Source organism: Myotis myotis, unplaced genomic scaffold (assembly GCF_014108235.1).
Source record: "Myotis myotis isolate mMyoMyo1 unplaced genomic scaffold, mMyoMyo1.p scaffold_m19_p_6, whole genome shotgun sequence".
Taxonomy (NCBI): domain Eukaryota; kingdom Metazoa; phylum Chordata; class Mammalia; order Chiroptera; family Vespertilionidae; genus Myotis; species Myotis myotis.
Window position 1 is genome coordinate 57,511,147 of NW_023416368.1, and position 24,062 is coordinate 57,535,208.

The following is a 24,062-nucleotide window of genomic DNA, read 5'->3' on the forward strand; positions in this document are numbered from 1 at the left end:
TGTAACAAGAAAATAAAATGGTTATTTATAAAGCAAGGAAGTAGAAATAATCGCTTATATCTACATAAACAAGGGTGGCAAGATAATTCAATAGGGAAGGAACAGTCCTTTCAACAGATGATGCTAGGGAACTAGCTATCCACATACAGAAGAATGCAGTTGGAGCCTTACCTCACACCATACATAAAAATTAGGATGCTTATAGACGTAAATGTAAGAACTAAAACTGTGAAACTCTCAGTAGAACACATAAGTGTAAATCTTCATGACCTTAGGTTAAGCAATGGTTTCTTACATACAACACAATAGCTCAAGAAATAAAATAATAATAATAACATATGTTGGACCTCATCAAAATTTCAAACTTTTGTGCTTCAAAGGACACTATTCAAAAAGTGAAAATGACCTGGCCGGTGTGGCTCAGTGGTTGAGCTTTGACCTATGAACTAGGAGGTCAGGGTTCAATCCCCAGTCAGGGCACATGCCCTGGTTATGGGCTCGATTCCCAGTAGGAGACATGCAGGAGGGAACCGATCGATGATTCTCTCTCACCGTTGATGTTTCTATCTCTCTCTCCCTCTCCCTTCCTCTCTGAAATCAGTAAAAACATATGAATAAAAACAAGAGAATAGAGACGAGTTCAGCCCCATCCCACTTCATCTGGTCCACTGGTCTGAAGTCTTTCAGCTGTCAGTGTGCTGGGACATTTTTAAAAATCAAAAGATGATTGAGGGGCCAATTATATCTTGTGAATGCATCTGCTCCTATTTTTAAAGATAAACTTTATAGTTTAGAACAGTTTCAGATTTACAGAAAAATTGTGAAGATGGTACAGAGAGTTCCCACACACCCCATACCGGTTTCCTCTAGTGGTAACATCTTACATTATTAGTACGATACATTTGTCACAATTAATGAACCAATGTTGATACGTGACTGTTAACTGAAGTCTATCCTTTATTCAGTTGTTTTTACCTAATGTCCTTCCTCTGTTCCGGACTCCTCCTGGGACACCACATTTCATTTAGTCGTCCAGTCTCCTACGGCTCTCCTTGGCTGTGACAGTTTCTCAGGCTTCCTTGGTTTTGATGACCTTGACAGTTTTAAAGAGTACCAGGCAGGTATTTTGTAGACTGTCCCCCTATTGGGATTTGCCTGATGTTTTTCTCATAATTAGACTGTGGTTACAGGATTTTTGAGGAAGGCCACAGAGGTGAAGTGCCATTTTTATCATTTATCAAGGGTACATAGTATCAACAGGACTTACCCCTGTTGACGTCGACCTTGATCCCCACCAGGCGGAGTTTAATATTTGCTGGTTTCTTCACTTATAAGGTTCCTCCTTTCCCCTCCTTGTCTACTCTTGGGAAGGAAGTCACTGTGCACAGCCCACACTAGGGAGTGGGGGTCACACGCCACCTCCTTTGAGAGCAGGTCACACAGAAACCCATAAGGAATTTGGAATTCTGCACGGAACAGTTGTCTTTTCTCCCCACTTTTTTATGTGCTCAACCATTTAATATTATTGTGAATATTTATTTTATACTTTTATTTATAAAGTACTTTTTCTTTTTTTCTATTCTCAACTTGTTCCAACTTTGGCCATTGGAACGCATTACACTTGGCCTGCTCTCAGAATTTTGGGTGTTTTGTTTTGCACCTTTTTTTTTTTTTTTTGAGCCCTTCCTAACTTCCTGGCAGTACAATAATTTTTTTAAAATATATTTTTACTGATTTCAGAGAAGGAGAGAGAGGGAGAGAGATAGAAACATCAATAATGAGAGAGAATCATTGATTAGCTGCCTCCTGCATGCCCCCCACTGGTAATCAAGCCTGCAACCTGGGCATGTGCCCTTGACTGGAATCAAACCTGGGATCCTTCAGTCCACAGGTCAACGCTCTATCCATGCACCAAATCAGCTAGGGCAGATCCCATTGTTTTATTGCAATAAATAAATAAATAAATAAATCAAAAGTAGAGAGAATACCATAAACCTCACATACTTATCACTTAGATTTCACAACTTTTAACAATGTTGACATAGCTACCTCATACCTTTTTGTCGTTATGGCTAATAGGTAAAGATTTTAAAAACATAATCACAATATCATTATCCTACCCAACAAAATGAATACTGATGCCTGAATATCACCTTTTACAAGTCAGGGCTTAACTTTCCCTGTTGTTTTTTTTATTTTTTATTAAAGCATATTTATAATTGGTTTGTTCACATCAGGTTTACAATGGATTTTGCTAATTGTAGGGTCATGGTGCTATTTAAGATGTTCATCTACCGTCACTATTTCTGATAAACTCACTTAGACCTGGGCGCCTGATTATGTTTCTTTCAAAGTTAAAAACACACCCTGATGCCGACTGTTCTTTTCGATGGAACTTACCTCCAGTGGGAGCGAACACTCCCAGGACCCACATTTAGAAACAGAAAGTGAGGCCCCAGGGGAGGGGGAGGGAGGATGGCTTGACGGTTTCAGAAAATTCACAGCAGGTGATGCCCAGTGCAAATGCCAAGACAGACATAACCAGGCTCGGGTTTTATTGGGGCTGTGACAGCTCTGGCTAGCGCTCTGGTTACTAAATTGCAGATTTTTATGGACTGCACAGCTCTATTTTCCCCATAAGCCCTATTACTTTTTAGCACGCCATTCTGTAGAGCTCGGGGTGTTTAGCCATGTACATAAGATGTTAGAGCAGAAATGCCATACAACTTTATCGAAAAGAATCAGGATGGCCCTGGAAATCTCAGACAGGTGGCGTCTTTATGTCCAAGGCCCACCCTGTCCCATTGCCCCCTCTGCGGCTCTGACAGTCTCTCTCTGGAGGGGACTGCTGGGGAAGTGGCTCCCCTGGCGGTCCCTGGGGAGGGGTCCTCCTGCGAGGCTATCTTCTCCCAAGTCGCCTGGTGCTGCTGTGCTTGCTCCCACAGGCCCTGGCCCTCACCCAGGGCAGCAGGACCCGGTCCTTTTACAGAATATGATGGGTCAGCTGCCCAGCTGATGCCCAGGACAGCACTTTGAGTGCCCTCACCTGCCACCCGAGAAGGGCCTTTCGGAAATATTGGCTGATGGTGACCGAGCCCAGGAAGCAGCCCTGTGTGTGGGTGCCCCTGTTCTCCGGCAGGATGGCTGCTGCGGGAGGTTTGCCAGGCCTCACTCATAGCGCTGGGGAGAGGACCTCTGGCTTCCTCCATGTCTCTGCCTCATTCCCTCTCCTCCTCCCTTATCTAGGTTTCAACAAGTGGTTCCGAAATCCTTAAGAGCCACTGAGAAAATTAAATGTAAAATGTGCACTTCATAGAGCATACACACAACAGAAAGCACTGGATGGTGCTTTTGGGAGGAGGCCTGGCTGGAAGGCGGGTGTGCAATCACGCCATCTCAAGCTGATGGCTTCCGAGAGAACTGCTTTGTGTAACCTGGCCCGGGGACCCCACTTTCCCAAAGGCCCGCACTCTTCCAAAGGCACCAGCAGCAGCACAGGGAGCCAAGGAGACAGAGCCTGGTGTCAGGACCGCTCCCTCCTGCCTGGGAGAGGGTCCCAGGGATGTCCCTGCTGTCCTCTGGGCAGGGGACACGGGGCCAGTGGGGGAGGGGGGTGTCATTTCAGGACTGGTTTGCACCGCGCGCGCCCCTCCAGGCTCCTGGTGGCTGTGGTCCCCACACCCAGGGCTCAGGGCGATTCCCGGGTCCTTGACTCCAGCGGGGTGGGAAGAGGAGAGCTCACTCCTCACCGCCTGGCACTGGGGGTGACCAGGACCGCTTTCCACGCCTTCTCTCCGTGGGATCCTCCTCTCCTGCTTTCCAGAAACACCACCGCCTCCACTCCTCTGCACATGCCGCTCCCCCCTCAGAAACCACGTCCCAAGTCTCTGTCCTTCACGGCCCTGGCTTGCAGAACTCCCTGGAATTGGGCGGGGCATGACCCTCTTAGAGACTCGGCATGGCTCCCTCCAGGACTTGCTGCTCAGCTGCTGGGAAGGCAAGTTTTACAGGCGGGAGGGAGCCCTGGGGTTTCATTCCTCCTCCTCCTCCTCTGGGAGTTCAGTTTCTTCATTTCCCAACAGTTGGGCCTGGAACCCAGGCCGGTGAGGCAGGCCCAGGGGTAGCATCAGGTCACTGAAAACCACGTTACAGCGGGGCTGCTGGTTGGGGGACAGCGAGCCATGTTTTTTCTCCAAATCTATTCTGCTGGAGGGCACTGTGCCCACCCGTCCCCTGAACGCCCAGGACCTTCTGATGTGTGAAGCTTCCGATAAGAGCTTTCTTATTCATTGACTGGCAAAAACTCTACTTATCAAACCATTCCCGGGTCCTCTACAGACACAATGGAGAGAAAACCCAGAAGGAAAATTAAAGCTTGAATGCAGTCTTGCAGACTTCTGCTTCATTTCCTTGTAAATTGAGTGCGATAAGACACATTCTCGGCAGCCCGCATATGCAGCTGTATACTTTTCCTTCGTGGGTGGACCTAATCCTGAGGTATCAGACCTCACCTAACAGTGGTACAAGGCTTCCGGACACTAATTACGTCTTCCTTTATGTCCTTGTTTACAGCTTAATGTACACCATTTCTCACTGTAAAATGTCGAAGTACCTGGGAGATTGAATACTCAGACAGTCAAACCTCTCTCCCAGCACTCATCGGCAGAGCCTCTGCGTTCCCAACAGACTCCAGAGGGAGAGGGGCTCTCTGCCTGCCAGGCACTTCTGAGCCGTCACTGTACGCTGGACGGAAAAGCCACGACCTGGCAGCAGACTTGGGTTGTGCGAAAAGTAATAATAATAATGTTTAAAGGCTTGCTTAGTGCCGGTACCAGGCGTGACTTGCCAGCACCCATCACTGCCTGCTGCAAAAGCCACACTTTTTGTGGCTGTTTGTTGTCCCAGCTTTGGTTTCTCCAGAGAGGCTCTTCCTTTCTTCAGGTGCTCTCCCTGCCTCTCGGAGAATTTAGAGAAGGAGGGACGGGGAGACAGGGGAGGGGAGTCCACCTGGGCCCGGCCCTCATTTCCAGGTTCTCCCCTCGTAACACTTCACTCCTGGAAGGGTGGTGCTGAGGTTAACCTAAAACTTCAAGCCCTTTCAAGGTGAGGGCAGCACGCATGCATCTGGGCTCAATAAGAATAGCTATTCAGGCCCTAGGCAGCGTGGCTCAGTTGGCTGGAGTGTCGCCCCATGCGCCATGGCGTCATAGGTTCAGTGCCGGTGAGGGCACAGACCGGGTTGCAGGTTTGATCCCTGGGAGGAGGCAACAGATCAATGTTTCTCTCTCTCTCTCTCTCTCTCTCTCTCTCTCTCTCTCTCTCTCTCTCCTTCCCACCGTCCCTTCCTCTCTCTTCCTCTCTGTCTAAAATCAATAAAAACATGTCCTCAAGTGAGGATTATTTAAAAGAAAAAAAGAATAGGTCTCCAGAACGCACTGACTCAGGCAGAAGCCCGGCTAGTGCTCCGATTAGGGAATAATGGTGATGGGTCTTCATGAGAAGGGAAGGGGCACAGTTACATCCGTAGAAGGAAGGGTTCTATTGGTGCAGACAAGCTAGCCTAGTGATGCTGATTCCACACGGCGCTTAATTTCCAGTCCAGCAGTGACCACTTACAACTGCTTTCTTGCTCTCTTTGCAAACAGACCGTTGGGGCACAATGCTGCCTGAGCCCCAGTCCAAAGGTTGTTTTGACCTGTTTGCACATTCCACAGACGGAGGCGCGGCAGTTCCTCTGGGCCGGCAGCTCCGGCTCCATTTCTCAAGTGTCTCTGTTTATGATATTTTAACAGGAGGTCGGGCACTTCGATGGCCGCTGATCTCAGGGCTAATAGTGATTATGAGATTCACTTTTCTATGACTTCCCCCAGTGCAGTGAGAAGGACCATTTGAGAGGAAGGTGAACGGCCTGGAGGACTAACGACCAATTCTGATTCGGCAGGTCTGGCGGGACCTGAGAGCCTGCCTCTCCCAGCAGCTCCCTGGTGAGGCTGCTGCTGCGGGTGGTCCCAGGACCACACTCTGCATCCCTTTACCTGGATTATCTGACGCTGTCTTCATTACAACCTATGCGGTAGATGCTCTTTCACAGATGAGGCCAGTGACATGCAGGGAGGGTGAGGAGAGGACCTGAGGCGGCCTGGCTGGAAGCGGCAGAGCCTGGGAGGGTGACTCATGCCAGCCTCTGTGGCCTGAACATGCAGCTGCTGCACCTGCTGCCTCCCGTTCTCAGTAGGCACTCTTGTCAAGAGGAAGATATGAAGTGAATTTGATACATTGACCTTCATCCAGAGAAGTCTGCGATGAGTCCTTGTTAAAGCCACGAACCCATTTTTCATTTATCCATGTTGCCAGGTAGGTGGGCATCCCTCCAGGCATGCCTGTGTTGCCATAAGTTGGACCCAACCTCAGTGAGCACTCACTGGGTGCCTGACCTGGACCAGCCCAGAGCTCCAGCAGGGCATGGAGGACTCAACCTCACAGGTGTCTGGTCACATCTCTGGAACACGTTCAGCAGCCCCCAAAGACACCAATACATATTCTTTTTCAAAAAGATTTTTAATAGATTTTTTTTTTTTAGAGAGAGAGGGAGGGAGAGTAAGAGAGACAGAAAAACATCAATGTGAGAGGAAATATCTATTGGCTGTGTCCTGCATGTCCCTTACAGAGGGTCAAGCCTGGAACTTGGCCATGTACCCTGGCCTGGAATCCAACTGGCAACCTTTTGGTACATGGGATGACGCCCAATGGAGCCACCACACCCAGGGCACCAAAGTGTATTCTGTTTCATTACTTTGAGGCAGGCTGCTCAGAAGTGATTGCAGGCAGCAGAGGTAGCTTGTGTACCTCACTTGAAGCTTACAAATGGCACAATACACCTTCTAGGTGTCCTTCTCCAACGTTTTAAAAGAACCCACTGTCTAACATTGTGCACCCACGTCAGGCCCCGAAGGGAGAAGCACAACACCCAGTGGTTAATGTGCAGCCGTTGGAGCCAGGCTGCTGAGTTCAAATCCGGCTCTGATGGGCTGCTCTGGGCGGGGGCAGTACGCATAATCTCAGTCTCTCTATGCCTTTCCCTACCTGTAAGGAGAGATGATGATAATGATAGCATCTACCCCTATTGTGAACATGTTGTGAGCTAATTCACGTGAGGTGCCTGCCATAAGAATATTCCTCAAAAACATGCAAGCTGCCATGACCTTTCTGAGAATGTCCCCTGGAAATGCAGGGGACGTTTTTTGTTTCTTTGCATATGTGTAAGGCCAGGCAGCGAATCTTACTGATTCTTCCCAAGAGGAAATCGCGGGAGAAGACCTGCCACTGGGCATTTTCCACCTGGAAAGAACGGACAGCAGGCCAGGGCAGGGAGAGAGAAGATGTGTAGGTGGGTGTGAGAACTTGTTCGAATTATCCTTCTGTTGACTCATCTAGTCTCGAAGCTCTTTAAATTAAGACCCTCTCCTTTGATGATAACCGCGTGTAAGGCAATATTTGCTGAGCCCAGTACCTGCTACCACTGCAGGACTGAAATGCAAACACACTTGTAAAGGGGAAACACGCTTTTATTTCCTGAGGGCCCTGTAATCAAGGCGAAAGCTGTTACTTGATCGCATAATTAACCTTAGGAATAGGAGAGTAAACAGCACAATGCAGGGATTTGTTAATTGGTCTTCCCTGCCACTGATATTAGCCCCACGTTGATCTGTTGTTCTTCTCTGTTGATTCATCTTAAGTTTTCTCATTTGGATTTCTTCCGGGTAAGCAAGGGGAAAGAGCGAAGGAAGAGCGTTTTAACAACTTGAGCATATTCTGTGGGTAAGTGATTTTTTTTTTTCTTAGAGGTGGACACAGCTTGGAGGAAGTGACTCTCTTCCCTAGCAAAGTCAGGCCTCTGGAGATCCAAATTTCTGTTCTGTGCACGGATTACCCGATTGCGGGTTCCTGATGTGGGAGGCCCCCAACCTGCACCCCAGGCCGTGGAGACATAAAACTGCCAGTCATGCTCATGGGCAGTCATGCTTCCAGGACTCTGAGTCTCAGTCTAATTTAGTTCTAATTTATGTTCCCCATCACTGTGACTCCTCAGCCGAGTGGGGATGAACAGAAACACTGGGGTGAGTGTGGGCTCAGGCTCTGTGGTGGGAGGGGGCGCGAGGCTTCGGTGAGCACAGGACCACAACCCCTCTCCCAGGAGCTGGAGAGGATGACACTCACCAAAGCAGGAGACCTGGGTTCTCATAGCGGAGGCACTGTCGCAGCCTTTCTCCGTGGGGCTGGTGTTTCTCTTCCACATGGCACCCCTGTGCGGGCCCTCAGGCCCATCTCCAGAGCAGCCAGTCACTGCACAGGAGATTCTTTCGCGGGAGCCCTGGCTACCTGGTTATGAAGCAGACTTGCTTCATTAGCCCTGGGTCCCTGCTGGCTGCTTAAAAAAAAAAAAGAAAGAAAATAAATAATTCGTGGAGGGTAGTGATACTGCCTGATGTGTCATACATACTTGAGATTCAAGGATCCAGCTTATGAATGGTCACCTATGACCTCAGGACAGTAAGAATCTCCCCACTTCGACAAACCACGGACTTCAATTGACAGGTGATGGTTAAAGAGCTCTCAAAAAAGGAAAACTGGCAGATGGTCCCTCTGGGTGCTTTGAAACCTTCAGGAATCTCTGGGTAAGAGTCTAGATCGCCAACCAGAAAACCACAGTCACACACACACACACACACACACACACACACACACACACGAATGAATAAATAGCCTGTAGCTACCAGACCCAAACACTGCATGAGAGCTGTGGTTTGGGGGCTTTGTGGCAACCCAGGCTGTGTTAAGAAGGATCAGCCTGTCTGTCTGTCCTTTAGACCTTACACTCAGCCTGAGGGGCTGAGCTGATAGCAGCAAGCCCCGCCCACCTGGTCCCCCAAGCCTGTGGGCCTGAGGCTTACACTGGTTCTGGAGCCTGTAGAGAGCAGCCAGGGCAGATGAAGAGTCCACAGCCAATGCCGAGGACTCTGGTGGGCAGGTTTGGAGGGTCCGGAGTAGCTCGCAGGGACCGCGCCCTGTGCAGCTGGCTGCGTATTGATAGGCGCCAGACTAAATCCACCGCACACCTCCCTGGTGTGAAGAAGCCTCTGCCATCAGGGAAATGGTGCACTGGCCCTCAGCATTGCCTTTCACAGACCTTGAATACAGGCACAAAGGAAGTTTCTGCCAACCCATTGCTTCTACTCCCACTGGCCCCACTCTGGCCTTTTTGCAATTCTGACCTGGAATTTCAAGGGAAAAATAGAGTTTCCAAAAGAGATATCCTGAACTTCATTTTACAAAAAGTTCAGTCAATTTTAGTTTGCTGAGAAGTATTTCCAAGTAGAGAGAACACGTAAGATACCCGGTGGGAGAATTTGGAAGTAAAACCCAATTTGCTAACTAGCAAGAGATGATGGAAAACCATTTGGGGGTGGGGTGGGGTGGGGGGGAGAGGGGACTATATCCTGGGGCCTCAGAAGTGGCTAGTCCTCTTGATCTAAGCTACTGGGGCGACAACTCAGTGTATCCATCACACGCTCTCAAAGCAGAACCTGAAATCCAAAGCTCTGGGTCCTACTAGTTCCAGACCTTAATGCAAGTTTTCACCCTGAGACAGAAGGAGAGTGGTAATAATAAAGACCCCTTTAGTAAGAGCTCCTGAGCCAGAGACTCTGCTAAGCATCATCTATTCAGTCCTCCAACAGCCTCATAGGAGGGGATTCTTACTGGGGTCCTTATACAGAAGAAAAAAAAAGACAAAGAGAACCCAGGTAACTTGCCTCACACAGCTCCCGTCCTAGCCTCCCCTTGGCTCTCCATTGCTCCCGTCCTAGTCTCTCCTCGGCTCTGGAACCCCTCTGGAAGGAGCAGTCCTGTAGCCCCATGGACTAGGTGAAATCGTGGTGATGAGCAAGGGCAATGCCTTGTAATGGATATTGACTGGAATGAGTCAAGAAATGTCATTATTCTCAAAAAATGCTATACTGATTATTTTTGGCTTTGCTTTAAACAAAATATATTTTAGCAAAGTAATGCAAAAAAAAGTAAAGCATATCGAAATGCAGCACCATCTTCCCCCGTCACAAAGGCAGACACATAACTTTTTAGCTGATTTTTCTGATGTGTATGCCCTTTCCTTTTATAATATGCATATCCCCTTATTTCTTAGTGTCTTTCATTTTAGACATTAGTAATTGCTAATTATGGTAGATGAGGATTTAACTCTCTTCCCCTGAATACATGTCAGCAACAGCGTTAATCAGTATTTACATTTTTATGGCTACATAAATATGGTTTGCTGCGGGGCTAATAGTGCATTGTACTTCTGTTTCTTTCACACACTATATTGAATTAATAATTACCTCATTTTTATCTGTTGTATAGCTTTTAATGTATTGAAACTTAGAAATTTTTTCTAAGTGTATCATTAGATGTCCTAAGTACTGAGGAGCTTTTTCTCTAAATGGTCTGTCAGGATGGTGAGATGATGTGTCACTTCCTTTTGTAGTCTTGGGGCCTTTCCCCTAAGGCCCTCCTCACACCTCACTGGTAGTTCCTGCATCCAAAGGCCCATCTATCATTCTAGAACTCCCTTCACCCCTCTCCCATGTTGAAATCCCTACTTTCTGTATACCACATTTTCCTCTTTCATGTTTATTTCCTTGTTTTGTTGGACCACATTTTCCACAAGCTTTAAAAAAAAAATTATTGAATTTTTGGGGGTGACAATGGTTATAAAATTCTATAGGTTTCAGGTGTACAATTTTATATCATCTGTATATTGTATTGTGTGTTCACCATCCCAAGTGAAGTCTCTTTCTGTCACTTATCCCCCCTTTACCCTTTTCTACCTCCCCCACTCCCTTTTCCCAATACTATTTGTGTGTCGGAAGTTTTGCTTTTTTGCTTAATGCCTTCACCTTTTTTATTAGCCCTCCCCCCGCCAACCCTGTCTCCTCTGGCAGGTATATGTTTTCTGTATCTATGAATCTGTTCTTATTTTGTTTGTTTGTTTTTGTTCATTAAATTCCGCATATAAGTGAAATCATACAACATTTGTCTTTCTCTGACCGGCTTATTTCACTTAGCGCAATACTCTCTAGGTACATCCATGTTTGTCAAAAAGGCAACATTTCCTTCTTTTTAATGGCAGAGTAGTATTCCTTGGTGCAAATGTACCACAGCGTTTTTATCCACTCATCTACTGATAAACTCTTTCTAAAGAAGCTGGTGGGCTGGAAGATTTGGAAGCAGTCCACCAGCTTCCTAAGAAAGAGTTTGTGAGTAGTGTCTAGAGACTTTATATGTCTAGAAATGTCTTTATTCTTCCTCTGACTTGATCAATAATTTGGCCAATAATTTCAATCCTAAATTGAAAATAATCTGCCTGTCGAATTTTGAAGACTTCTTCATTTTAGCTTCTGATGTTGCTGTTGAGAAGTTTAAAGTTCTGATTTTCAATTTTTTAAGCTGATTTTTCTCTCCAGAAGATTTTAGGGCTTCTTTTTAGCTTATTTGCTCCCAAATTTCATAATAATGAATCATGGTATAGATTTTTTTTTTCATTCATTTATTCAAAGGACATTCAGTGGGTCCTTTCAATCTAGGAATTTTCTCTCCAATTCTATTAATTTTTTTTGTATTAATTTTTGAATAACTTATTTTGTACTATTTTCCTTTTTGAAAGTCCTGTTTAGATATTAGATGTCTTAGACTGATCCTCTAAGTCCTTTATAGTTTCTCTACTAACTTCTATCTCTTCTTTTTACTTTTATTTGATTTCCTTAATTTTTATTTTCTATCAAAAGTTTTTCTTTTTCTCATTAAATTTCTATCACATTTTAGTATCCACGAGGCCTTTTAAAAATTGCATTCTGTTCCTGTATTATAAGATGCAGTATCTGATCTTGTCGAGGTTATTAATTATAGTTCTTTGTCCAAGTTTATTTCATGGATCTCTTAGCTTACTTAGTAGATGTCTTTCTCAGATGTTTGATGGTTCTTGATTATTCTTTCATACTTAAGATACACACACTCACAGTCAGCTAGGAGCTCCCTCTGTGTAGTTGGGACTCACTGAATGAGGAGTTTCTACTTGGACGGAGTGGGGAGCCTACAGTTTACTTGGAGGAACCCTCGCTTCTTTGTCCAATACCAGTACATGGAGACTTTTTCTCCTGTGTTGATCACTTCTCTGGGGAGGAATCCCCTGGTATGTGGCAGCCTGTTGGCACTCTGGGAAGTGAGGGAGAATTGCAGACTGCAACATAATCTCCACTTTTATTTCTGTGTCTTCTCCTGTGGTATGTACTCAGTTGGGATCACATCCCTTTCAGAGTTCTCATAAACTGTGTGTGTGTGTGTGTGTGTGTGTGTGCGCGCACGCGCGCACACACATGTGTGGGAGGGGGGTGTTTGTTGCATAGGTGGTCCCCTGGCTGCCAGAAGGTAAGAAAGGAAAGCGGGCTCAACTCACGTCATGTGTTCTTTACTTTCAACCAGCCCCCCAGTTGTCAGCCCCACGTCTTACCCTTGCCTTCCTAATAAAGGAATTAGCCCACTTCTCATGTGTATCCCCCTCTTCCTGGGCACCTAGGGTGTAGTTTCTCTCACCTACTATCAGGACACCACTCCGCCATCTGCTTCCCTTCATCCAAAGTTGTTGATATCTTTTGTCTATTTGTTTTTTTCTTTCCTGCTCCCCTTTTGGGATTATTATGCCTTTTCAGTTTCTCTACTATTACTTAAGTGGGTCTTTGGGAGAAAGAGATAATTTGTCATTGCATATCACTCTCTAACAGGGGATACTGCTTTTCCTGGGTTCCTGGCACATTGGGAAGGTAGTGTGGCCATTGTGTTTCAGAAGTCCTATAGATCAACTCTTCCAGATTAAGCTTGAAATGATGGCCTGAAAGATAGTCCCCAACTTCTTTATTGTTGGTGGCAGTGATAATACTCAGGACGGAGCACATAACTAGCCAACCCCTGTACCAGGTGCTGCACATGTTACCTCATCTAACATTCACAACTACCTTCTCCTTTACAGGTGATGGAAGAGGTTCAGAAAGAGTGAAAAAAATCTTCCAGAGCCACACAAGAGGCTGAAATGAAATTTGAACACAGCTGTGTTTTTTCGTTAATACTGCTACTAATAATAACTGCTAACATTTATGGATGTACTATGTACCAACATAACTTCTGCATGGCCCTGCCTCTCCTCAGAACTGTAAGGGTGCAAAAGCCTGCTCCTCATTTGCCCAAAAGTGATCTCAGAAAAAGAGGGATCTGCATCCAAGGCTTCCGTAGTTGTTGTAACCTTTATCATTCTATTTGTACAACTTTGGATCTAGTTTTGCTTTTTAAGAGGGTCCTTTCTAAGCTTCAGGTCCCCCAAAACCTTACTAGAGTAGCAGGCAGTTTTACTTTTTACCTCTGTACCTTCTTGTGTCCTTGAGGGTTTATTGAAGCTGCTGGACCTCACTCGGCAGAGTTGGATAGCGTTCTCACACTGAAAGGAACCTGGTAGCTGGGGACTGTATTGTCTTTCTGATTGCATTTAATAAGGCATCAGGATTGGTCAAGTCTTCATGGGCTTCATCAATACATGTTTAAAAGGTCTCACAAAGCCCGGCCAGTGTGGCTCAGTGGTTGAGCTTCAACCTATGAATCAGGAGGTCAGGATTCGATTTCCAGTTGGGGCACATGCCTGGGTTGCAGGCTCGATCCTGAGTGGAGGCAGCCGATCAATGATTCCCTCTCATCATTGATGTTTCTGTCCCTCTTTCCCTCTCCCTTCCTCTCTGAAATCAATTAAAAAATAAAGATCTCACAAATAACCTTCCTCTGAGGTGAGTAGCGGTCTGATGTCTCTTCTATAATCTATGAACCTCCTTAAAACAGGGTATATTGGCAATATATTTTTTTGGTCTATTATATTTGAACCTTTGATTTGCAAGAGTGATTTCAACATAATTTTTCTTTTGCAGAGCATGACTGCCAAAGCAAAACAAAACCCAAAGGAAAACAGCCTTCAGAAGTGCTGCCACGATAGATTTTTCCAAAGCAAAGAATGAAACATCAGAATGTCCACTCACTGTCCTTAAAAATCTTGGGGAGAATCGGATCATCTGAAATAGAAACTCTGCTATTTTTATACCCAATTGCAAATGGGGACGTGGCCAGCCTTTCCTCTCAGCAATGCGTCCTCTTAGGAACTGGATCTGGAGTATTCATTCTCTACCCTGTGGGGAAAGGTGCATTCTGAGTCCTTTCAGCTTTCGGTGCTGCTCCTTTCCCTGAAGGACCTTTGAAATTACCTTTTGATATTTTGGTCTCCTCCACCTACAAAGAGAAGGTGGCAGGGGGACGAAGTTGGCAAGAACTTCACTCAGTTGGGCCTCACTAGTACTAATAGAGTGGAAAATGAGAGTTGTTGGCTGATGAACAATGCCATGCTCTGCTTGTTTGTAATTCAAATCAGTGACTAAGCACTCTCACTGGCAGAGCTGTGTTTCAAGTTAGCTGGCTCTAACTTGAAACCTATCTCCTGGACAGTAGATAGATTTTAAGAAGATAGATTCCAGGGGGAAAAAGAGGTCGGCACCCAAGGCTTCAGTAGTTGTTGTAATCTGTATCATTCTAACTGTTCAGGTTTGGATCTAATTTTGGGTTTTTTGGACAATAAAATGCCAAAATCACAAACTGTGCATCAACTTTCAAATTACTGTATGGTTACTCAAAGCAGGGCCCCATGAACACAGTGTGAATACACACACACCGTCTTCAGAGGCCACTCACCTATCATGGAAAAGACTTAGGGTGTCTCCTCTTGGCCACCAACACCTTCCCTTTCTATGTCCCATTCCTCTTGTTCATGGATGAAATGGGAAAAGCTTAAGGGAAATGATGTTATGATTCACTGGGAACAAGAGGCTTATTCCCAGGTTCCAATATATGCTTGTATTTGTGTGTGTGTACACATGTTCACAAACACACACACACACACACACACACACACACACACACTCACAATCTATCTTCAAAATGCATCAGGCAGGGAACATGAAAACAACCTGCATCAGAAGTGTTTATTCAGATCCTTTCATTGACAGCCATAATGACTAAACCACTTGCTACCAGTATAACTACAAATGGTGCAAAGAAAAGGGGAGGTTCCCCTAGAATTGTTGTAAGGGATGCCCAGGCTGAATCCCTCATTGGCTGAATAATCTGGTGGAATAGAGGTTACAATCCTGACTTTGGGGGTTAGGGATGACGATGGAAAAAGAATGAAGAAGAGTGACTGAGGAAAGGCATCGGAGAAATGCTGAATCTATTCCTGCTCTGCCAACCTGCTTGTTTCTGGTTCCAACATGGACTGGAGGGAAGCACAGGAGGAGGATGGAGTTGGGCAGCTCCTTCAAGTATCTCCTCTCCTCTACCCCATCCCTTTGTTCCCATCATGCAGTGAGGGCAGGGAAAAGTGTGCAGAAAGCAAGGCATCGCCTGGGTCTGGGGAGGCTGCTCTTGATTCTGGTTCACCTCAGGGAAAAGCACAGAGGTCTTTTCCTGTTGTTTGATTTAGACTCTTATCAAGTCAGAGAAATAGAAAGGAGACTTTATAACAGACAGGCTCAAAAGAAAACTGCTTAAAAAGCAGTTAACACAAATAATTAAATGTCAATTACTTTTTGAAATTAAACCAATAGGTAGGTTGAAATAATAACTTAACCATTTTGGTATGCAGTTGCTGTTGCAAATTAATGAGATAGCTGTGGTTATTGAATCTCAGTAAGAGAGTGTCAAAGTGTCAAAATTAAAACACTTCCAATAAGATGGGGGGGGGGGGGGGGAGAGAGAGAGAGAGAGAGAGAGAGAGAGAGAGAGAGAGAGAGACTGAGACTCCCTTTGCTCAATTCAACAAGTATTCACTGAGCACTTGCTTCAGGCTTCTATGGGTTACCTTTATGACCCAATTTTAGCTTTAGTTTCAGGCAATGTCTGATCTTTGGCAACTTGTGACATCTGAATGTGGAGACAGCTTATATTTTGATACGAAGATTTAAAAATTCAGTTATAGAAGGTGGTGAATAACTTCATTAAGGAGGCCACAAAGCAGAGTTCCCTTCATGACCTTTCTTAGTATAATGACAATAATTTCTTTAGAATGAGGTTAACATTTTCTCTTTTGGAAACAATAATAAAGATTATTCATTTATGAATTAAAAAATGAACACCTAAGTATGTACAAAATCGCCATTAGGTGCTCCATACTAGTCTACCTCACAAGGTTTTGGTAAGAGTCAAATTAGATATTTATGTGACTTTACTCTGAAAAATATAAATTGCTACATATAGAAATGCTATTTTTATTACATTCCTGGATGAGTCATGAACACGTTCAATTGTTCCCAGATACAGAAGTTACAATTATCTGGGTCAATTTTCCTAAAGTTCTAATAGTAGCTACCATTTATTGAACTTTAATACCATATGTGTGCTATATACTTTGCAACATTTCATTTAATCCCTACAGTAACCTTAGAAGGGGGCACTCTATAGTCTAGATGATGAAACGTGAGGTCAAAAAAAGATCTGATGAAGGTCCCATAACTAGAAAGTAGTATTAGAACTGAAATTTGAATTCAGGCCTATTTGTCTGTAAGCCTGTGAATTCATTGTATTCTATAACGTAGATGATGTTTTTTCTTCAATTATATTAATGAAGCCACATTCATGTTATGAAACACCAAGTCGTTTCAAGACTACCACATAGAATTACATCTTCTTCTTGACCATTCAAGAGTAGTCAGTGTTTACCCTAGAGTGAGCAGGGCTGCTGGTCCCTGCACTTCATAGCCTGATAGGATTTTTGCCTCAGTTTTTCCATCTTTCCCTTTAACTTTCACTCCTCCCTGATATCCTAGTGCTGGTAATGTGCTGTGAACTAATAAGTCAAATAACCAACCACACTGGAAAGGTATCAAAGGCAGTGGCTCTCGAAGTTGTGCCCATAACTCACCTGGTGAGCTAGTCTACAGGCAGAGACGTGGGTCCCATTCCTAGATGTTGTGACTTAGTAGTTTTGGGAAAGTGAGGCCCTATGAGTAAAGAACACATGCTTTGTGAGAAATTTATTCATTCAGAAGCATCCATTTTGTGGGTTTTCATCTATGGCTTGGATAGCTGAGATTACTGGAGATTTTATATTTATATATACACACATATAGTCACATATATGCATATATGGGGAAGAGAGAACCTGCTATTTAGAGTCTACATCATTTGAATAGCTGACTTCATTTTTTTCATTTATATTAGATGTACCACATAAAATGGTGGCAGAAGAGCCTGAAAGTACCACAACCTTGCTTTGGTCAAAATTCTAAATGTTTCTTCTTGAAGTCCAGGGCTCTACTAGTTATCTGACTTCCAACAAGTCGCCTAACCAGTCTGAGCTGCAGTTGCACCCTCATTGTTACAAAGACAATAGTACAGCAGGTCCTCATGTAACATCACTTTGCACAATGTTGTTTTGTTTTAATGTTGACAGATGCCATAGGAACTTAACTCATATCAATTAATCTGCAGTAAAAGTGGTTTCCTTGTATGTCATTTTGCTTCAAGTTGCAGAACCTATGGACGTTGTTAAGTGAGGACTTATGGTACCTACTTCTCAGGGTGGTGGGAGCCCCACAGATCATGCACAGAAAGTTCCTGGTGCTTGTAATGTGCTGTGACCACGTTTGCAAGATGTGGTCAAATTCTTAAAATGAAATTTCAGTTACAATGGTCACAAGTTTTGTGATTTTTGTCCCTTAGTTATACATCCCAAGGTAATACAGAGACGAACCCAATGGAGCATCCTTTGGAGTGTAAGGAGAGGAAGAAAACCTGGACTCACCGCACATCACTCTTACTTTAGCATCACACGGGCCGGAAAGCATTGATTTCTGTCACACTAGGGAACGCAAAGAAACCAACACTTTGCTCTTTTAATTATTAGAGACAAACCCTAAGTATTTATAATGAAGTATTATGACCCCAGGGGAAAAAACAGGCATACTAACATGAAAAAACACATTTTATTGCACTTAAGTTATAAGAAAATAAAATTTCTAAGTGAATCAAACCATAGACACAATCCCTTTAAAGGTTGTTTTCCTCCATCATGTCAGGTTGTTACGTAACTAAAATTAACCAACTTGAATCTGATTGTTTTAAATCAGACTATAAATAAAACAAAAAATAAACAGGAGGAGGAAAAAAAAAGATCGCCTAGGATACAGTGTTAAACCACTTTCACAGTTCAGCTTGAGTTGTGGCTCTTGGAGAATGAGGCAAACCATTTGACTTTTTCATTCATCTCGTTCGTTTGCATGTGACGCCTTTACTACAAAAACGGAATCGTTTCTGCTTTGTCAGTTCCTCAGAGCAATAAAACTGTAACAGTTGTTTCCCCAAATACTGTAAAACACTAAGACTGACCAGCAACTTTATTTTCCTTTTGTGTTTTATATATTTTTAAAATATCTTGTCAGTTTTATTATGTACGTTCATCCATTCACCACAGCCCTCAAAAAGAAAAGTTTCTCCACAGAACAGGCAGCAACAGCTCTGTTCCAAGGAATGTGTTTTAATTTTTGCCCAGATAAAAGAAAATAAGCTTTGCACACACTCTCAATTCTTTACTTGCAGGCAAACTTCACTCTTTATTATCTGAAACTCTCCCATTCTCAGCCTCTTAGAGGCACAGATGGTTCAAGTTTCAGTGGCAAAAAAGTCTTTTTTTTTTTTTCTGTAACCAAACTAGAGCAAATTTGGAATTCAGTCTGGGACTAAAACGTCACAGCAGAAAAAAAAATAAAAAAAAATAATTTGCTTTTTTCTTTCTTTCATTTAGCAGCATAAATAAGTTTGGCCACTGGGAGTACAGTACAGGGGTGGGACAACAATCCCATATTTGAAGACCTACTTCTAGCACCAGCATCAAGAATTAAATCCATCTCTCAGGACTCACAGAACCCAGGACAACTTGCCACCTTTGAGCAACATATGCACTGAAGAGTGTATGTGGAAGCGACAGTGAATAGATTAACAGAGGCTAATACTGTGATTGATTGACATTGGCAATGGTTGGCAAAAAAAAAAAAAAAGAAAAAAAAAAGCTTTTCATGATAACTGTACAAAAACAATTCACAGTAATATATAGTTTTAGCTTTTCCACTCCAGAAAAATGACTTTTGTTGCAGATGCTCTCTGATTAGAAAGTCAACCATACTTATTCTGACGTTATTGCAGCTCCTTTCTAAGAGCTCCTTTCGAAGGTCTCAGTGGTAAGAGAACAGACGCGCAGAATCTGTGACGATGTTTCGGCATTAACACTGCCCGGTGACCACTGGAGAAGAAAATAAAGAAAATAATTGCACCTGGTTTGATTTAGAAAGTCTCATTTTGCAAAGCTGCCCTCAGTCAAAAGTGAAGCCTTTGTATGTGATGAGACAGCGGACGCCTCTCTTGTCAGTTACGGTTTGTCATCTCTTCCTCTTTTCCTTCTTAGTCTGTAGGTCTTTTCATTCTGTTGCCCCAAGCCAACATCCTGCACCACTGAGAACAGGGATTTTTTTTCTTTTTCTTTTCTTTTTTTTTCCTTTTTCTTTTTTTTTCTCTTTGCAGGGGGGAAGGGCAGGGGGTATATCGTCTACACATTTGGACAAATTCATCTTTTCTGCTTTTCACTTCATGTCCACATCAAAGTCCAGCACCAGCAGCTTGGTTTCTTCAGTTCCATTCCGACTCCCAACAGCACACACCAGCTTTGTGTTCGAGGCTCTGATCCGCCACACAACTCCCCCACTCCCCCCACTCTCCAATGTGACTAGGTTTCGAATAAATTCACCCGTTTTCAAGTCCCACAGTTTTACAGTCCCATCATCTGAGCTGGTAATTACAAAGTTCTTGTTGAACTGTAAACAGGTCACAGCACTCTGATGCTTGTTGGGACCTAGGCAAAACCAAAGGGGTTTGATTACTGGTTAGAACTCTTGGCTACGAGTTAGTTACCTTGTACTTTTGTAGGCTTCTACATTAGAACATACAGTACACGGAATATTTAAAATGCTGCAAATTTAGAAACTGTGCTCTGAGTATTTTAGGACCAGCAGGGATATAAGAAAATCTGGTAGGTGTTTGTAACTGAAACATTAACTTTCAAGAGTTCTGTCTTCCAAGAAGCTTGGTTAGCTACCAGCACACATTTGTTTTCTGGCTGCAGAAATGAGAACTCTTCTTAGTGATGGCAGAGATAGCCCAGCTTCATGGACTCTGTGATGGATACGAGCCTAAGAGATCTACTGCCCTACTGCTCTGAAGTGGCCAGTCAAGGGCAAAGGCTGAATGCACACTATTCCAAAACCCTGAGCAAGAGACAAAACCAATGAGTAAAAAGCTGCAATATGGCCGGCCCACCAGATGGCCTCACTGAAAAAAACAAACAAAAAAACACTTTCTGAGGGCTGTGACCAATACAAAGAAGTTAATCATGATGTAAGATTACACTGTTGTGCCTCATTTAATAATGGTGGCTTTCATTTTTCTTTCTCTAGTTGAGTGGGCACTATCATTCCTTCCCATTCTGGTTAAGCAGATGGTTAAGGGTGTAAGTTGAGACCAAAGTAATTTTCTATCAGATTAGAGAGCTCCCCACCCCCAGCAAGACAGTTCTTTAATTTTAGATTGGACTACAAGTTCAAAATGAAATGATCACTCAAATAATAAAATGAACATGTTGCTTCTGTGATACAGCCAAGGTTGGATAGAGTTGACTGTACATGCAGGAGGTGGTTACATAATTTTATATCAACACCACAATTTACATCTTATATTATTAATCACACAATTTAACACACTTTCTCGAGGTAGCCTAGTTTTGTCAAGAGTGGAAATGCTCATAAGCTTATCCAAAATAAGCATTTTCATTTTGTATGAGGTTAACTCTTTTTGAGACACAAAAGCTCCATATTTCTCTTTTGACTAACAATCTAATTTTTAACAAACACAACTAAAAGGGGGTAGCCAATACTTACCCTGCAATGTTTGTAAACACTGTCCCGTTTTGATATCCCAGATTTTAACTGTAGAGTCTGCATTCCCAGAGACAAGAATGTTGTCTTTGAGCTCCATTCCACTTGTTAACGACTGGTGTCCTGTTAACGTGTGGATGCAATTCCCTGTCTCCACATCCCACACTCTGATTGATGTGTCAAGAGATCCACTCACCACATGGATGCCATCAAACTACAACAAACACGGTGTATTAGACCAGACGTGTGGATATTCTTGATATTATTTATTGACCTTAATCTTAATGGGGGAGGGGATGAGGCCAAGGAGAACAAGTAATGCCAAGGTCAAATGAGGTACTAGGATAAAATGTATGTAATCAAGCAACTCTACAGTGCACGTTCTCAGAAGCTCCCATCCGAAAGATGCAGAAACAATTAAAAAGAAAACACAACACCTAAAATGAACACACTACTTCCAGACCATCTGGCTACATACAGTAGCCACATACTATGGACAATTTAACAAGGACTACCATTCAAGTTTTATTTCCCTATAGGAAGTTAAAGTACTGATATAGCTTGTGATAAAGGGTGTGCCTATCAACATCTATGGCATGAAAAGGGCTACAGATAACTTTCATGATGTTTGAAAGATAACATAGTTCCACTAAAAATTGTATATAAAATAAAAATTTCATTTACAATAACCTAAATGTTAATTAGAAAATGTGCCAAAAGATAGTTAAATCTGGGATTAAAAGAGGTGGCATTTTTATAATAAAAGCAAGCTACACAGCACTTTTTCTGCTTCCCAGTTATACCCAAAGTCACTTATTAATTCCCAGATCTATAATAATGTTGCTACCTCTTTTCTAAATCTAATGGTTTACTTAAATAAGACTATTATATTCATTAAGGTTCTGAGTATATCACAAAACATAAAAACAGTTGCAGCCAATTCTCCCTCCTCCAAATTAATAACCTTTTCTGAGCTAAGAAACATCTTTATTATCTGTTGATATCTCGTGTCATGGTTAGTATTCCATCAATTAAGAAACAAATACCCCCAAAACAGGTCTGTCAGCACTGGGACTATGTACTAATTTGCTGATCACCAATGGACAATAACTGTTAAATGAACTATATAAGTAATTAGAATTTTTTTTGAATGAAATGCTGTCTTTCAGAAAATAAAATAAGATCCATTTTCTAAACTTGCTATTAATTTATTTATCTAAAAATATGGCAATCTACCCAAGGACATCAGGTTCAAATGTACACAAAAAAGCTAGTCAAATTTATTTCTTTATGACTGAGAATCAGCCCTGCGAAAGTAGAGTTGTATGCAGGAAGGCTCCACTTTTCCTCTGAATGGGGATGGAACCACAATTACATGGTCCATCAACCTTCAGCTATCAAGGAAAAGGGGCAGCTTTTGGCCAAATTAATCCTCTGCTAAGGAGTTTATTAAAATCTGGGTTATTCTCCTATGAGACTATCTACCCATTAATTAATATAGCAAAAAGCTTAGGGCTCCAAAATCCCAGGTTCCAAGACAAATATTTATATTTTGGAGGGGAAATGGATCACAGAAAAACTAAAACAAATCATATAAATAATTTCAAGATTTATGTTTTTTTCGTGCTAATTTTAAAGTATATGTAAACAACAGGTAATCTGATTAGTCTTTTTTGGACTGCATTTGATCAACAATTTGACAGTGGTTATCTGAGTAAAACTATCTTGTGATTCACCAGTAGAGCATCTAAGGGGTAGGGGAGATATGATCTCTTACCTGTAATGAATAGACTCTATTAGTATGCCCCTGCAACGTGTGTAGACAGGTCTCAGTCTCTGGATCCCACACCTTCACCATAAAATCATATGCTCCACTAACAACCCTCCTGCCATCATATTGAACACAGCGAACTGCTGCTACGTGACCCATCAATACATGTAAACACTGGCCTGTCTCAATATCCCAAACCCTAAGAGTGGCATCTCGAGAACCGCTAACAACTCTGTAGGAAGGAAAACAGAAAAAAAAAGTATTACAATGTTTAATAATATGAAAAAGCATTATATATAAAGTCAGCGATTATTAAACCTTTTCTTTCTTTTGTTAAGTAGGAACATCTATTTAAAAAAAAACAACAACAAAACAAACTCCTATGTAAAAACCCTGATATATAAACATATATAAGTTGAGTTACTCTGATTGGGGTGGGAAGTTGAGGAGCCTAGACTTGGCCTGTTTGGTTCCCCACCTGTGAGAGATCGAGCAGCTCCTTGGAGTTCTGTGGAGCAGTCTGAAAACTACTGTACTGTATTTTAAAAGATATGTGCTTTACTCCCTACATACTGGTAAAATGAGCCAGTTTTAGACATGTTCTCAAAGGCTGCATATGCTTATAAGTATTCAACAGCTATATAAGGCATTATGATATACAGATTTTAGAAGACACATATGTTGAGGCAACATAAATTCCTTCAAAATTTGGCCCAACATTATTGAAGTTATACTCTTCTGTAGACCAGAGTGATACAAATACTGCAACCATCTCTGGATTACAAAGGAGAGCTGAAAACACAAGGCATCTTTATGTCATTTCCAAGAGAGAATGAAAGGCCATAGTTTCCACATTTGGAAGAGTAGAAAGTGGAATCATTGAGAGATTTAAGTCAGAGCTAATGGAAACTAAAAGGCAAGGTCTCTTCATACCAATTCTCCAAATTTTAATAGTAGAGTTCACTGTTCAAAGTAGACTCAAATTACAATAGAAAAGATACTTTTTCTTCACATATTACCAATCTAGTGTGAAATGTGCTTAATGCTATGGTTCTTTTTTAAAAAATATATTTTATTGATTTTTTACAGAGAGGAAGGGAGAGGGATAGAGAGTTAGAAACATCGATGAGAGAGAAACATCGATCAGCTGCCTCCTGCACACCCCCTACCGGGGATGT

The 24,062-nt window shown here is 42.9% G+C and overlaps 1 protein-coding gene across 17 annotated transcripts in view; it reads right to left on the minus strand.

Annotated features, from left to right (window-relative positions):
• Positions 1-7,547: 7,547 nt before the first annotated feature.
• FBXW7 (F-box and WD repeat domain containing 7) overlaps positions 7,548-24,062 on the minus strand; it is a 177,659-nt gene continuing 161,144 nt past the window's right edge. For 10 of the 17 annotated variants that reach the window (XM_036313006.1, XM_036312997.1, XM_036313007.1 and 7 more), the window contains 3 exons: positions 22,891-23,116; positions 21,117-21,327; positions 18,925-20,035 (listed from right to left, as the gene is read on the minus strand). In XM_036313006.1, the coding sequence (XP_036168899.1) occupies positions 19,767-20,035; positions 21,117-21,327; positions 22,891-23,116 (706 nt within the window). In that variant the 3' untranslated portion in view covers positions 18,925-19,766. Of the gene's footprint in view, positions 7,754-8,217; positions 8,426-9,847; positions 9,973-18,097; positions 20,036-20,057; positions 20,512-21,116; positions 21,328-22,890; positions 23,117-24,062 lie in introns of those variants that run through there. The other 7 variants (XM_036313010.1, XM_036313008.1, XR_004968202.1 and 4 more) reach the window with 6 other exon arrangements.